This window comes from Parasteatoda tepidariorum, chromosome 6 (assembly GCF_043381705.1).
Source record: "Parasteatoda tepidariorum isolate YZ-2023 chromosome 6, CAS_Ptep_4.0, whole genome shotgun sequence".
In the NCBI taxonomy this organism is placed as follows: domain Eukaryota; kingdom Metazoa; phylum Arthropoda; class Arachnida; order Araneae; family Theridiidae; genus Parasteatoda; species Parasteatoda tepidariorum.
Genome location: NC_092209.1, coordinates 21477591 through 21494009, shown reverse-complemented (window position 1 = coordinate 21494009; position 16419 = coordinate 21477591). Strand labels below are relative to the sequence as shown.

The 16419-nt window shown below is 30.0% G+C and overlaps 1 protein-coding gene across 2 annotated transcripts in view; it reads right to left on the bottom strand.

The window, feature by feature from the left end:
• Positions 1-16419, bottom strand: part of LOC107454609 (genetic suppressor element 1) — a 125519-nt gene continuing 109100 nt past the window's right edge. For both annotated transcript variants that reach the window (XM_043049975.2, XM_043049976.2), the window contains exons 9-17: positions 15192-15944; positions 14047-14098; positions 12014-12253; positions 11348-11467; positions 9525-9665; positions 7182-7364; positions 6029-6211; positions 3494-3597; positions 1-761 (exon numbers count right to left, since the gene is read on the bottom strand). In XM_043049975.2, coding sequence (XP_042905909.1) covers positions 666-761; positions 3494-3597; positions 6029-6211; positions 7182-7364; positions 9525-9665; positions 11348-11467; positions 12014-12253; positions 14047-14098; positions 15192-15944 — 1872 coding nt within the window. In that variant the 3' untranslated portion in view covers positions 1-665. The remainder of the gene's footprint in view (positions 762-3493; positions 3598-6028; positions 6212-7181; positions 7365-9524; positions 9666-11347; positions 11468-12013; positions 12254-14046; positions 14099-15191; positions 15945-16419) is intronic.

Here is a 16419-nt window from a genome sequence, read left to right as displayed (position 1 = left end):
TCAATGTTTAATGTACCACATTTAATTTCTTTTAACCTAAATAAAGTAAAATATAAATATAACAGCATAAGAATATGTATCAATGTGCAAAACATGAAGATAAATCACAAGATTGTACAATGATATACAACAGGAAAGATTTCATGACAATAATGTTTGCATGAGCGAAACAACATTTAAAGACGTAACTCACAGAGAATCAATAATTACGAAGTATACAAGAAGTTGGCGATGTAAACTCTTCAACCATCTTTCCCACGTAAAATAAGACTAGCTTAAAAATCTCTAAAAAGTATCCATTTGATAAAATAGTTGTTGCATGGTCCCTTTAAGGGTAAAAGATCATTGGTCCTAGGTGTAAACTCAACAAAAAAGCAAAGTAAAACAACAAAAATCAACAACAAAAAAGACTAGTGTTAAAGATGACTTTTTTTAAAAACAAATCTTTGAATTTGATTCTCAATTCAATAGATTGAAATTCTATATGTAAAATATCTTTAATCAATTCAACACACAGTGTGACCTCATCTTCAATACTGTAGTCGTATCTTCAAATATATCACTGTTTCGAATTCGTTTATTTAAGAGAACCTCTTGGAGCATCAGAAGGATATATTTTTAAATTCTTGTACAATTTATATATGCGTCTGAATCCAACTATTTTGTTATCTGCCGATTCGAAGGCACTGTTTTAAGTGATCAATCGAATGCTGATGGCGCTGTCTTTCCTCGTCCAGCTCTCGTTTGCATCTGAGCAATTCCTAAGTGGTAAAGAAAAATATTGTTAATTAAAGTATAATTAATCATGTTTACATCTTTTCATAAAAAGAGGTTCAAACATCGAGTTAAATGCTGATCTGCCAACTTTCAACGTTTTTTATAAAAGTTTATCCCAATGGTAAGTTTATATTTTAATATATTATTTTTTATTCATTTGAATTCATTTTTTCTACCACTCTATATAAAGGATTAATAAGTATAAATAAATAAAAATTAATATTAAATTTGACCTAAAAAAGAAATATATATTCAAAACATGTACAAAATTGGCAGTTATGTATAATACAAAGTTTTTCTTCCCTAAACGAAGCAAATTACATAGCTGCCAACTCCATACCTGCCTACTCTTCCGCATTTTGCGGAAGAATTTATTTTCATATTTAAAGTGGTAGTAAATATATATTATTTTTCTCTCATAAACTTAATTTTTAAATGATTTTGATCACCACTATTCTTTCAAAAATTAAGCACATATATTTATATGCAGTACTATCATGGTTGTCAACTTAAGTTTTCTCAAATGCAGCGTATTTGTTTGCTTAAAATTGAAGTTTTAATTCCATTTTAATACCACTGGGAAAAACGATAATGGAAGGGATTAAAAGTTGGCAGGTATGCAACTCTTCAAGGTTTTCCCGAAAGATTTTATTTTCATATTTAAAGTGCTATCGAAATTCATGTTATTTCACTAAAATTTTTGAATTATAATAATAATTTTAAATCAGTTTGACCACCACTACATATAAATAATTACAACAAATATATAAAAGTATATTAGTCGTTGCGATAGCAAAACCCAACCCAGACAAAATATAAATATATTTTTGAGGAAAATCGTTTTTCGGGAATTGTTTTACTACCACTTGGAAAATCCATTCTCGAAAAGAGTGAATGTTGGCAGGTATGAATTAAGCAATTGTGTAACAGAGAAATTCTGTCTCTTTGAAACAGGGCTGATAATTTTCTACGTTTTTCGGGAAAATTTTGGTAGATAAGTTTGTGTTTTGCTAAATGATTCTTTGTTTTGCAAATTTAATTTAATATTATTTTACCCCCACTACATGCGAATGATTAAAAAGTTCATACAAAATGCTACTTTGTAATGCACTCTGATAGTTCAACTTTATTCAAAAGTTTTAATTAATTAGTAGCGAATAAAACAGTAAGAATTGTAGAATAATAATAATTACGCCTATTCTTTTAAAGTATTATCGCGAAGAAACTGCTAATAAGTTGCAAGCCCTGCTTATGTTCCCATAATTTCGCAGTTCAAAAATTCTTTACGATACGCCGAATTTTTATTCGCTAAATGTAAGTCTCCTAATGCATCAATTTTTATCACTGAAAAACATATTTTTAAAATGACGTTTTCTTCTGAATTAATGTCAAAAATTTAAGTAAACACTGATAATGATGCTTTGCATAAATAATGAAGAAGCTGTATGCTTTTTAATTGTAATTATTCATGTCTGTTTCTTATGCATTTTGTTTGGTTTAACAATAATTTTAGAGTGAGAAATTGAGAAGTCAATATGTAGGCTGATAAATTGATTATTTGTTATACAGAAACATCATTTTAACCTACTCATACCCTCCAACTGCTACGGAATTTCCGTAGTTTCAGAAATCTTCTTTTCAGACGGTAGCAAAATTAATGTCTTAATATTTAAAAAAAATTAATTTTAGCGCAACTTGTCCACTATTACTTATAAAAGTGCAGGCCATATGGCTAGATTCTTAAGTTCTGATAAAAGTTTTATGAGAGATCCATTTGCTTTAAAAATTTCTACTTTGGTTCGCTACCACTAGAAAGAATTATTTTCAAAATCTTCATAAGTTGAAGGGTATGCATACTTGTTTTTAGTGATGTTTTCTTTTTTTTCCCTCGCTTATTTGTTCAGTTCTACAATAATTCTACAGATTAAAACTGAAAAGTCAATGTTACAAAAAACAGATTATAAATAACTGGTGCTATTGATTCTGAAATAGTTGTTTTAAATCTAGACATCATTTTTGACGATTTCAAAATATAGAAAGCTAATTTTAATTTTCTAAAACTATAAAATAAAATAGATGAATTCTGACATAGCATAAAGAGTTCTTAAATTTCGATCCTCAAAATCATTGACTCAGTAATTCATACCTGCCAACATTCACTCTTTTCGAGAATGGATTTTCCAAGTGGTAGTAAAACAATTACCGAAAAACTATCTTCCTCAAAAATATATTTTTATTTTGATTAGGTTGAAATTCGCTATTGTAGGGATAAATACAGAGATGCCAACTGCTCCGGACACGCCAAAATAATTTAAAAAACGGTAAATAACCACAAAGTAAATTATGCAAATATTTGACTATTTTTGCATGCATTAAAAAGGTACAGCATAACATAAGTACTATAAAGTGGTGAATTCCATAAGCCTACAAATTATTTAGAAATAGTAATGGATAAAAGTCTACTAAATTGAATTTGTATACTACCACTTTAAAATATATATCTGCTGTCCGGAGCAAGTTAGCAACTTTGTAAATATGCTTTTATATATTTGTTGTAATTATTTATATGTAGTGGTGGTCAAACTGATTTAAAATCATTATTATAATTCAAAAAGTTTAGTGAAATAACATGAATTTCGCTAGCACTTTAGATATGAAAATAAAATCTTCCGGGAAAACCGGAAGAGTTGGCAGCTATGGTAATTGGAAAACTTACCGACATCTTTCTACTAAGGCTGTCAGCTTCCTTCTTAAGTTCTTCTTGAGTAAGTCTCAGTTGCTTGCACCTCTCTGTCAAGATGGACTTCTCGCTTGATTGTTCTGAAATTGAATGCAACAATAACACTTTAATAAGCAAAACAAAATGTATATAAAAATATATTAGCTATTAGCATTTGCAAAAGTTTCCTTATAAAAATACCAATTAAAGAAATAAATGCATTAAATGAAGCAGAGTCTAATTTCTCTTATACTAATATTTACGACTATTTAGAGCTTTCCACCTTTCCTGTTCAACAGGGATTCAAGTAAAACTTTTTTGCTGAAAAATTTATATTTTTAAGATTCTGTAGCTATTGACCTGATAACATCTGTCAACAGAATTTAAATTCATTCTCTTCAAGGCAGAATTAATTTTGAAAGAATGAAGCAAGTCAGGAGAGTATGGTGGCTAATGATATTAAGGGATAAGCTGCTATGATGGGCCAAGAACGATTTAATTGATTAATTTTTTATTCTAGCATGTCACCTAGAAGAACATTTAAAAAAAAACTTTTTTGTTTTAATGGAAGATTCATGTTGTTTCTAGAATAATCAATCTAGGCTGAGCAATTTTATTTCAGGAATTCTATTTTATTAAATTCATATTTTGAGCTTTATCCATATCTACAAACACACATTTTTAGCAATTTCGTTTCCTTAAAAGTACATTTTGGGCTGTGCTTGAGATGAGAATTTTATTGACTTTGCTTAAGTCATTTATAAAAATAAATATAATTTAATGAAAATAAAAATTATAATGAAACTGATAATATTACTATGAAACATGCACCTAAAATGCACACCTGGTACCCCATAAGAAGCAATAATCATTTAAAAATTAGGAAATGTTGAGATAAGTTAAAAAACTGAACTTGAAAGGTAAATCTGATGACCAACAAAAAGCAGCAATCAATCAAAAAAGAATAAAACTGAAAAATGTATTGTAAATGAAAAAACTGAAGTAAAAAGCATACCTGACAACTTTTACGCATTTGACTTAAAATTTTATTTCTATATTTAAAGTGGTAGTAAAATGTATACTTTCTATATATTCGTTGTATTTAAAAACTTAATATATAATCTTTTTATCCACCACTATTTAAAAAAAAAATTTAAATAAATTTTTAATATGCAATACTTTCGTGAAATTGTGCATTACCATAATTAACCCCTTGGGGACGGGTAATTAAAAAAGCCTTCCTACAAAATCAGAATCAAGTTGTAATTAAATAAAAAACGGTAACTTAAATGTAGGCGTTGCTAATTTGACGGACTTACTTTGCTTTTACTTTTAATTATTGTTAGTTTAATCATATATATCAGGGATGGTGAACCAATGGCACGCGTGCCATTTATGGCACGCGACACAATATTTTGGACACTCCACCGATCACAATTGTTGTTACACAATGAATTGTTATTACACAAATGTTATTACGCTATGAAGCATATGTAACAATTAAATTAAAATTCACAAAAAACAAACAAAATAATAAACAATTATTAATAAAAATATTAAAAATTAATACTAAAAAAGCAATTAGTAACCGCAAAAAACAAGCTAACAATAAATAACTAGCAGAAAAAATTAACAATCCTGCTTAAACTAGGATCTTACAACCTAAATATAAGTTATTGGTCATCTAATCTGCAACAACAGAAGTCACACTGATGTTACTTTAAGTTGAATTACGCGCNTGGGGAATTAAATAAATCAAACAATTATAACTCCACCCACAAATAAACTGCTAAAGAATTACTTTGATTACCAGTTTTATCTTTTTACCCTGGTTGATACGGTTTTATGCTGGCACGTATTTGTGACAGTCGGCGCGAAAGGGCTAAAATACAGCGCATGTTTCTGCATAAAATTGTAATTTATATTCCACTATCCCAGGGAAAATTATCCTCAAAAGGATTTAACTAATGACATGATGACCACCAATAAGCAGCAACCAAATCTATCTTGAAAAATTGATAATAATAATTAAATTAGAAATCAATTATTAGCTGAATGTTAATAATTATCGAAATGGAAAAGAGAAAAAACTGGTAACGAATAAATTTTATTTTCAGTTTTTTTTCAGGGAATAATAAAATAAACGTAACTACCAATTTTTTTTAACGGATACAATTTATAAATAAAATTGCTTCTTGCTTATAAATCAAAATTAACAACAGTATAATGTTTATTGTTAAGAATAGATTTATTCCTCTGGACCTATTATTGAAATAGTTCTACTTATAGTGCTTTCTCTTTTCAGTCTCACTTTCAGACAAGGATCAGATACTAACTTCTCCTGGATGTTATTAATCATATCTCCTGGATGGTGGTAAAAAAAACTTCTTTCAATCAAAAAGTGAAGTATTAATGAAATAGAATTCTATCACTCTTCTGACATAAGTTTTATCACTTTATGTATATTGTAAATTTTTTATACTAAAATTAATTAAACATTTATTTTGTAGTGAAGTAAAACAAGAAACGTACCATTCTGATGTCTGTAAAATGCTTCCATGATTGTATCTAGACCAGGCCAATTAAAAGAACTTTTTAAATCAGCTAAAGACTTATCAATATTATTGCCGAAATAACTAGTATCAACTTGTATTCCAATTGAAGTACTACTTCCTGAGGGCTTGTAAGTTCCCTGTGCTTTCACTATGTGATTGTCTGCAATGAAAGAAATGATACATGATTCACACATGCTTAAAAAATAACGTTTCGAAATTAACTGTACTAAAAAATATCCCATTTTGACCGAACATAGTCATGCGTTTATATAATTATCATACTTACATTAAAAAAAAATTTACTTTAAAATTCAATGGGCATAATATTATTTCATCTTTTAAAATTATTTTACGCCATATTAGAACAAAAGTTTTTGACTGCTAATTTATATTGAATACCTTTAGTACCAATTGCAAAAATCAACGCCTCCTCTAACTGAAAGTCTCCACACGGTGTTTTTTGGTAGTCGGATCCACCGTGAAGGATATCCACATTGCGAACGAATCACTTAATATAAAATCTAGTTAAATTAAGAAAGTGGTAGCAAATATATGACTAAAAATTTGTTTTATTTATGAACATTATTGGTTTGCCTTATTCATTTGTCAACCACTACAGATTCAATTCCTAAATATATATGACGAACTCTTCTCAATTACTTTCATAAAAGATTTTGGGTTCATGCGCACAACTGGTTCACTTTTTAAATAGTCTGCGTTGACTACCTATAGAAGACCGTGTGGAGGCTTTTTGATGTATGAGGTGATGCAAAAATACATATTTTTCAAGCATGGAAGTTTCGTAGTGGTAGATGGTAGCGCTAATATGCTTGAATCAATACATACCAAATAATCATACTTGTATTATAAAATCGTCAGTGTCTAATTCCGGTAATTAATGATTTTTACTACTTCAAGATATGAAACAAACTATTTAATTATAATATTCTATTATATATTCTATAAAAGCACACTCAACTTTGATTGAGAAAACAAATTCAAAGTAAATTGTTTTTCTTACATGAATACACTTTCTTTTTCAATTTTTTAAGTATAATGTGAGTTAAAAGAGACAAGTTAAAAAATTTAAGTAAGTTAAAAGTAAGTTAAATATAAAAAATTTAACTTACTTTTGCAAACCGGTTGAGGAGCAATGAACCTGAATTCATTCTTTAAGCTGTGTCCCCGTTTAAAAGAATATTTATTGAAAGACTTGGTGTGGGGGGATGAAAATGTTCCAGAATTTTCTGTACTTGAAGAGGTATATAATGAGTTCACAGGCTCGTTGATATCTGACGAGCAAAGGTAAGGCACTGCAATATATTTAAATATTAATTTTCTCACTGTTAAAGATAGGTAGGATAATTTTAATAACATTCAAAAATTGTTCCAGTTTGAGATCTTTATATAAGCAGTAAGGATGAATAATGTTAAAAGAAAATTACGAATTTTATTAAAATATATAAATTAGCTATTGAGGAAAAACTACTAACACTAATTCAACACTACTCAAGCACTAACGCGAGTACACTCTCCTACGTTGAGCGAAAGTAAGTATCAGTATATGCTCGCGTAATAATAATAATTATAACTGTGTACTCTTCTTAATTAAAATGCTATTAAATGCTCGCTATAACTGAAGGATATTATTAAAATTGCACACATAATCTCCAGAACTAAATGGTAATGCGAACGAGATCTATTCATAAAGCATCCGATTAAAATTTTTATTGGCATTAAAAATAAAAGCATAGTGTGTGGGACTCATTAATTATCAGTAGAAAATATCTCAATGAGCAGGCTCAATTTTTTTCATGGCCAAGGCACTACTTTGTTAAAGAGTAAGCACATGTAAATAGTAGTCGCCCAAATTTAAATGTCAGACTAGGCTAGTGCATCAAATAGTGTTTAAAGCTTGATGATTCTCAAGGAAAAACAAGCTGCAAAATCCACTTAGTCGCGTTCATTCTTATATGATTTGCGCCGGTCGTATGTTGCTATGATCATAAAAAAATTTGAATATGCACACTCAGATACTTTTGGTCAAATTTTACTGGGGAACTTTTTACAAATATAGATTAAATATAACTTTAAAAAACCTCGTAGTTTCTGTAATTAAATGATTATATATATTCTCTATACTTCATATAAATAAATCACGGTATTCAGTTTTCTGAAAAAGCGAAAAAAAACTGTTTTATGCTTTTACTATCGATATGTAAAGCTGAAAGAATGTTTACATTGTAGTCCCTAACTCTTAACATGTGGAATTAAAGTGCTTACTGAGTCCTTACTCAAAATTATCACTTAAAAACAAATGTTACATTTATATTACATACATTCAGCCAATTTTAACATATGTATCATGTATACATATGGCTGGGTATCAGTAACATATGTAACATCTTTATAGTGTAGTCCCTAGCTCTTAACATGTTGAATTAAAGTGCTTACTAGAGATCCTTACTCAAACTTACCACTTAAAAACAAATGTTACATTTATATTACATACATTCAGCCAATTTTAACCTAGGTATCCCCTGCCAGGTGCAATCTTAATATAACATAAACTAGAAAACTTAATACTTTCCAATCAAAATTACTCAGAAGAAAGAGTAGTCTTTTTTACTACACAAGAAACAAAGCCATACATAATGATTTTAATCTTAGCACACTATCTGAAACATTAATGACACTAAATGCAAATTTTTTCAAAAAGGCACTTAGTTGTAATGCAATAAATTTTAATAAATCTTTCGAGACAGAAATGCTAAGTTAAAACTCATATATACAACCTATTGCTTACTTTCTCACAAGTGACGCAATTTTATCTAAAATTTTTTAATTAAAATAATAAATTTTTAAATTCCTATTTCATAAACTAAAAAGGCCTTTTTAGAGCCATTAATTATATTTTTCTCCACTGTCAGTGTCTGGTGCTGCTTCTTTATGCTAATTATATAAGCATGGCAGACGTAGCTCTGTAGTTGCAGCTTCGTAACAAATTATATCTGCATCTGTAAAATGACGTTAAAAGATATTTAATTCTTTTCTTTTAACAAGGAAGCGCTTACGGAAAATGGGAACTTTGGGTATGGGCACACTTGCACTAGATTGCTTAACCGTACGATAAGTACATAAGTTTTAACATATAAATATATTTTCTTTATTTTACAAATATATCCTAGTAAATAGCAATTTTTTTGTTTTTTTGCAACCATTTCTTAAAATCTTCTATTTGTGCCCTCCTTGTTACTAAAACGAAAAAAATCGAGTCGATCAAATGCCCCTTGACGGCATTAATTTTTTAAGTTGAATATTTAAAAAGCAGTGAATATGGTGGCATTCGTTCAATGTAAATAAAAATTAAACTATTTGTAAACCAAACCCATTTTTTATTCATATAGTTTTTAATTAATTATAAAAATATTTTTCTGAGAGTCTTTCTTATTTTTATAAAGATTTATCCTCACCTTGCTCAATTTTTGGCATAATTAATTGACTAGATGATACAGGTTTTACATCAAGCACTTCTTCTTCCTCTTCTGAAGAGTTTCTCGATAGTCCAATCGCATTCATTTCTCGAAGTTTCCTTAAATGGTCCAATCTCTGAGCTAAAAAATAATTTAAAATGACTCAAGCTTATAAAGTTGGTAAAATGTATTTTAATAATTATTAAAAAAGTTCTAAGTGAGCTTATTAGTGAAAGAAAATTTTATTTTTGTAATACTTTTGCTATTTTGTTTGTTTCGTTGAATTTGTGTTTATGTTTGTTTTGTTTGCTTCGCTAATTGTTGTTATGGAATAACTTTAGGAATGAAGCTAAACTTTTTTTTAAAAAAATTAGACGAAATTTTAGGTTGTGCGTCTCATGCTTAAGGAACACTTTATGTTGCTCAGTGAGCAACGTCGAAGCCGTAATTGCTCAGTGGTTAATTTACTGCACTGTCATTGTGAAGAACAGGGGTTCGAATAAAAGTGGAGGTCATGCCGGCTTCAAAAAATTCTTTTTAGTAACCATTTTTTAATTTTCATTAATTTTGCTTAATAGTGGCCAAAAAATATTGAGTTGTAAGGAATACAATATTTGTATCATTTTAAAGAATAAAATTTTAAATGACAGAATACAAAATTTGAGCAAAATGGTTGATTAGTTCTTGAATTTCTAAAAAGTTGTAATAATCTTAAAGCCAGATATTTAAAATTCGATTTCTCACGAACCATTCAACCAATTTTCTTTTCTCTATTTTTGTGCACTGTACATAAAGGGTAAATGTCTTACCACTTTCATATATTACCTTTTGCAACACTTAAGAAATAGGGCGTCTACTTTCACGGACAACATGTGCCATTATTTGTTACATTTTATGTAATCTGTATATTGTTTTTGCTTATGTTCTCATTACAGAATGAATGGGAAAAGGGCCATTATTGGTCTCAGGAGCCCAGCTAGACCAAACAGACCAGAACAGACTTTAGCTGACAAAATATTTCGATTGACCAGTTAGAACGAAGCCACCTTACTCCAGACAGCCCATAAATATTTTCGAATGGTAGTCTTTTAATGTATGATTCTTGGTTCAGTAAATTCGATTTACGTTTTTTTTCTTTCTCGTCAGCCTTTTAAATGGTTTGCAAAATTCGCCGAAAAATCTGTAAATTTTAGTTTGTAATTCTCTATCATTTTAAAATCTGTCATTTCTGGAGCTGTTGGCATCTCTGCATTTCAAATTTTCCCCATACTATGTGGTGAGTTTCATCAGCCAGTTTGAATCCGCATCTAAGGATGAATAGAAGTTAAAATAGAGTTTTGGACTTAAATCAGTTATTAAACATAAGTAAGTAGAATCAGTAAAATATTTTTTAAAAAAAAGAGATTTTATGAACTAGAATCAGTAATGATTTCATAAACGTGGTCTTTCGATGCTCAGTCGCCTAAGAAAAAAAAACAGAAATTTTTCCACCTAAATTAAAATTCTCAAAATTATTGCCTTATTCTCAATTTTTACAAATTTTTATGAGCCGGGGTAATGCAGCATTGGAGCAATTTTTTAAGTATTAAAAAATTAGACCACAATCTTTTCTCATTTTCACAAAACTGTGGTTTTTCTCCATGTTGACGTTCTGCGCAAAGCGAAGACATCACTGGCTTTAGAATGGCTAAACTTGATCTAACAATCATGAGTAACAGTTAAAAACTCTCAACAGTTATAAAAATAGCATATTAATCGCAAAAAAAGCGTCAGTCATATTACAAAGGAGCCTTTGAAAATCTGCCTTAAGTATCTTTTCTCACCTGCTTCACTCTTTGGCACGAATAGGCGACGTGGAGAGGCTTTCTTGTTTACTTTCGCCAACAGGCGATAATGTCTTCTTAGTCTCTCTTCTTCAACCATTCGCCGAATGCGTTCTTTTTCTGAAAAAAGAATTATCAATTATCAATTTTTTCCATCAACTTTACATAACACTAAAGAACAATTTTCTGTTGCATGTAATTTTTGAATGGATCTTATATATATATTTCCGCGTCGCTGCATTCAAATCTGCAATCGGGTTCTCTTTACAAGCTATAATTTTTATGCAATTAAGTAATATGTTCCAAACCAAGAATTTACAAAACTCTATCTGGCGATATTAATTCTCTGCTACGTAGGGAATGGTAGAAAGAAGGTGATAATACATAATACATTTCAGTTTATGATNTGTGTGTGTGTAAGTGTGTGTGGGTGTGTGTGTGTGTGTGTACGTGTATAATAGTTGGGAATAAATTGTTAACAATTAAAAATAGTTAGTCAAATAAAGAAATCACACCATCAAATAATATTCTTATTGTATTTTACTGGAATTTCGAGTTCAATGGTAATTTTTTAATTAACACGACGAGTATACACGTCATACGCGCCGAAACAGGGATTAGGTCAAACGTGTATACACGTCTGAGGCACTTAATTGGTTAACATACCTTCTTTCTTCACAAGTGTGATGGGAGTGAGACCAATTTTAAAAAGAAATTCTAATTTCACGGGTGTCGCTTCCGCCAATAATTTTTCTGATAATCTATCATTTCTTGTATACAGTTCTTCCACTGGAGATATTAAAGCTCTTTCTGTACTGTCAGGTTCTACATCTGGACTCAACGGAGGAACTTCATAGTCTTCCATTAAAATTTTTCTTCTTTTCAGGTACATGTCGAATTCAATTTCTGAAACAAAAGTAAGTTTAAGTAAAACATTATGAGAATGAGATGCTATGCTTTTTGTAAAAGAATAAGGAAGTAAAGAAATAAATTTTAAAGAGTTCAGAGTGTTTAACTTTTTCAAATCTTCAAAGCCCCCTCCTCGAGATCATTTAGCTTACAAAAAGGCATTTTATATTTGGTCAAGAGAAAAGTTTTCAGCTGCAGTATACGCCTCCTTTTACAGTAATGCAAAATCTACTTTTAAAAGAGAAAGTGATACCCTTAACCCTTTCGCGCCGACTGTCACAAATACGTGCCAGCGTGAAAATGTATCAATCGGGGTTAAAAGATAAAACTGGTAATCAAAGTAATTCTTTAGCAGTTTATTTGTAGGCGGAGTTATAATTGCTTGATTTATTTAATTCACCATTACTTTGTTCAAAATAAAACTATTTAGTTATACTTTGAATTAACATTGATTATTTATATGATTAAACTAACAATAATTAAAGTAAAAGCTTAGTAAATCTGTCAAATTAGCAACGACTACATTTAAGTTACCGTTTTTTATTTAATTACAACCTGATTCTGATTTTGTACGAATGCTTTTCTGAATCACCCGTCCCCAAGGGGTTAAACTCAATGGTAATCTTAAAGAGACAAAACATATACGGCGCTGATGAACATTGTGTGCATACATATTCAAACGTGTAACCAAAGTATACCACTAAACTACATTTGATATATGTATTTAATGTTTGACCACTTAAAAAAAAATCAGCTTTTGCATTATTTAACATTGGCGTGTTAATTATTCGTAAACGAAACTTTCTAACAGATACAACATACAAGTTGTTGTCATCAGGCCTGAAAGCAAGACGGAAATGAGAAAATACTGGTAGGAAAACTATTTCAATATTAGATAATATTCGGGAGCAGTTAATCTATTCTTAACAATAAACAATTTACTGTAATTAATTTTTTCTCGGCGAAGAAGCAATTCGTTATTAAAATTGTATCCGTTAAAAACAATTAGTAGTTATAGATTTTTATTATTCCCGAAAAAAAGTAAGAAATGAAATTTATTTTTTACCAGTTTTTACTCTTTTCCGTCTTGATATATATTGGCTACACCCCTGGCTGTAGCATTTACCACAAGACAAAAAGTTGTGATAACATTTCTTTCGACATCCCTCCAAAAGTGGAGGTTATTGTAAAGCACAGCAAGGAACTTTAAAAGCTAACAGAATTTTGATTTAACCTTATTGATACCTAAAATTAAAAGTTTTACCACTTCCACCACAAAGAATTTTAACCAGAAAGTTAAAAAAAAAAAGGAGGTTTGCAAGACACGTGTACAATTGCTACAGAGTGCAATTAATGCTACTAAATACGACAGAAAGCAAATTTGTGTGGTATTTTATTTAAAAATAAAGTGGTAGCAAATTTGAAAAAGAAATGTAAATATTTTAAGTTATTCTTATGTATCAAAATATTTTCAAATAAATGACACTACAGGACTGTAGAGAAAGTGAGCTCAGATTGGAGGCCTCTCAGATCATGCGGTCACACCTTTGCACCAAATACTTTTTGATAGGGAGTTCATAATTGCCATAAAATTGGTTGTATCCTTGTAATGTCTTCAGGTTATTTGTTTCTCATCTTGAAAAGCTCTTTTTTGTGAATCATATTAATATATAAAAATTCTGATTAAATTATTCCTAAGAAGATATTCTATACATAAACGAACTCTAATACACTTTTAACTCAGATTAGTATAATACACAACTTAAAAAACAATAAAGGATATTTCTTACTTTTTCGTTTGAAATGAGTCGTCAATCCAAACAATCTCAAAAACCTCAGTTTCTGAAAAATAATATATTGTGCTATTAGAGAAGAGAATATCAATTTACTTGTTACCGAAAGATGGAAATCTAGAGAAGGTCAATATTTACATAATGAATGTCAACAATCACATAGTCACTTTGGTGAATGTCCAAAACATTCACTAGGTCCAATTTTATATAAATTTATTCATTGATATCTTAATATTTATTCCGTGTTGTAATATCTAATTAGGATAGATTGGGAAAAACTTCAGTCTTGGGACAGGGCTAACTCTTTGGACTAGACAGTTGTACTTAATCTTTAAAAAATCAGTATAGGAAATACCGAGAAAGTATGTACCGAGTGATGGCACTTATCTTTTAAAAATCAGTGTAGTGAAGACCGGGCAACGGCATCTAACTTTTAAAAAAGACATCAATGTAGGGAATACCATGAAATTCCGTAACCGGCGAAGATTTCTTATTTTAAAAAACATTAGGCTTGAGAATACCGGTTATCAACTCCAGAGCTGCTCGGCACTTGAATTAAGTAATATTAGAATTTTTTTTGTTTGGAAATGAAGCTAAAGAACGTTTATTTTAACTTGTTCGTTGCTCCGTAGCTACCAACTAGTACGGCCGTTGAGAAATAATTTTCTTAGTGGTAGCTACATTTGCGTTTTGGAATACTAAATCTTGAAGCCTAGAGTTTAAAAAAAAAATTTTTTTTTAGACTACCACGCTGAATTAATAATTTAAACACATGAGTAGATAAGACCTATTTGTAGGCTAATTATACTTGTAGATGTCTTAATAGTTTTGTTTTCAGAAAATTCTTCATAACTTAATTATTGTTTCACTACCACTTTGTAAAATTACTTTTAACGACTGTACCAGTTGGCAGGTATGTATATCTCTCATTGAAAAGTGATAATCTATAAAGATAAAAACGAAAGTCGAATTTTCTTATTTTGGTAACAATTTCAAAAGCTGAGCTTGCCGACTATAGGTACGCAAGTTTTCACATAGTCCATTATTGGCATAATTTCAGACACATTTATAATAAATATAAAATACATAATTAGGAAATACATTGAGTTGGAAATCATGATAATATTCATGTATAATTTTACCTGAGGATTATGCTCATATTTTGTTGGTGGCACTTTTGAAAGTATCAGAAAATTTTTTATCCTTTTTTCTTCCTTCTCATCATCATCCTCAAACTTAAAATCATTTTTTTCCAATTTCTTGGCATCAAGGTCCAGTTTGCTCACAACAGGAAAAATTTCAATATTACTTTTCAGCACTGGAGGATTATAACAATCTGCATAACTATTCTGCAGAAAACTCTCTTTTCCGGGACTGAACAATTGACTAGATTTATATGATGGCACAACATGCCTATCATTGCTCACAGGCGTGTGCGTTTTCGCCGGTGGTAACAAATGTCCATTCATCTCCAGTCTGCTCTTCTCAGATTCCAACAACCTAGCATGCATGCCTTCATTCTGGTAAGTCGGCGTTTTTAACACCGCACCGTTCACTACTTTGCGTTGATGATTCTGGACAGCGTTATCTTTGATTTTTTTGGATTCGTGACTTTTTCTATGATTGTTGGAGCATGCTTTCTGTAGTTTTTCATGTCGCCATTCGTGCGGGGCATGTTCCTTGTTGGGCAGGTTGTCGGTTGGGTAATGGTGTGGGGGTTCGGATCGTTTGTTGTCGTTGGGTGCAAAGTGTTTCTTTCCGTTTGGGTCGTTCACTGGAAGCTCGATGTTGGGTATGGATGAGTGTTTCTTCTCGTTCAGAATCGAAGGGCTGAATCTCAAGCTCATTTTATCGGCAGTGGGATTTTCTTTTCCATGATGATGTCGATGCACTTCCTATCAAATGATTAAAAAATTGAAATATTTTAAAAAAAAGATATATATGTTCTTAAAGTTCAAACAAACTAGTTTAAACTTAAGAATAGAATAGTTAGATGAGCAAAAATGTTACTTATAGAATAATTTAAACTTTAACCCTTTCGAAGATCGTGGGAAGTATACTTACCACAACTTTTTTACCACTTTTAATTTTGGTTTCCACTTGTTAATAACTTCAGCTTTCTTGAAGTGCGTATGAATAAAATTGGTAGCCATTTGTTAGTTTGAAAAAAACGTATAAAAGTTATAAAATACATAATTCCTTTTGAAGTTTGCAGCATTTATAAAATTTATTTTATAGAAAAATAAAAGTCAATAAGTTCCTAATAGGTCGTGTTAAATATATTTACCACTAAAAAAATGGAATTTTTATAAACTAAATTAGTTTTTTTTTCTTACATAAATTACTATTCTTAAAACAATTTCAATTCCA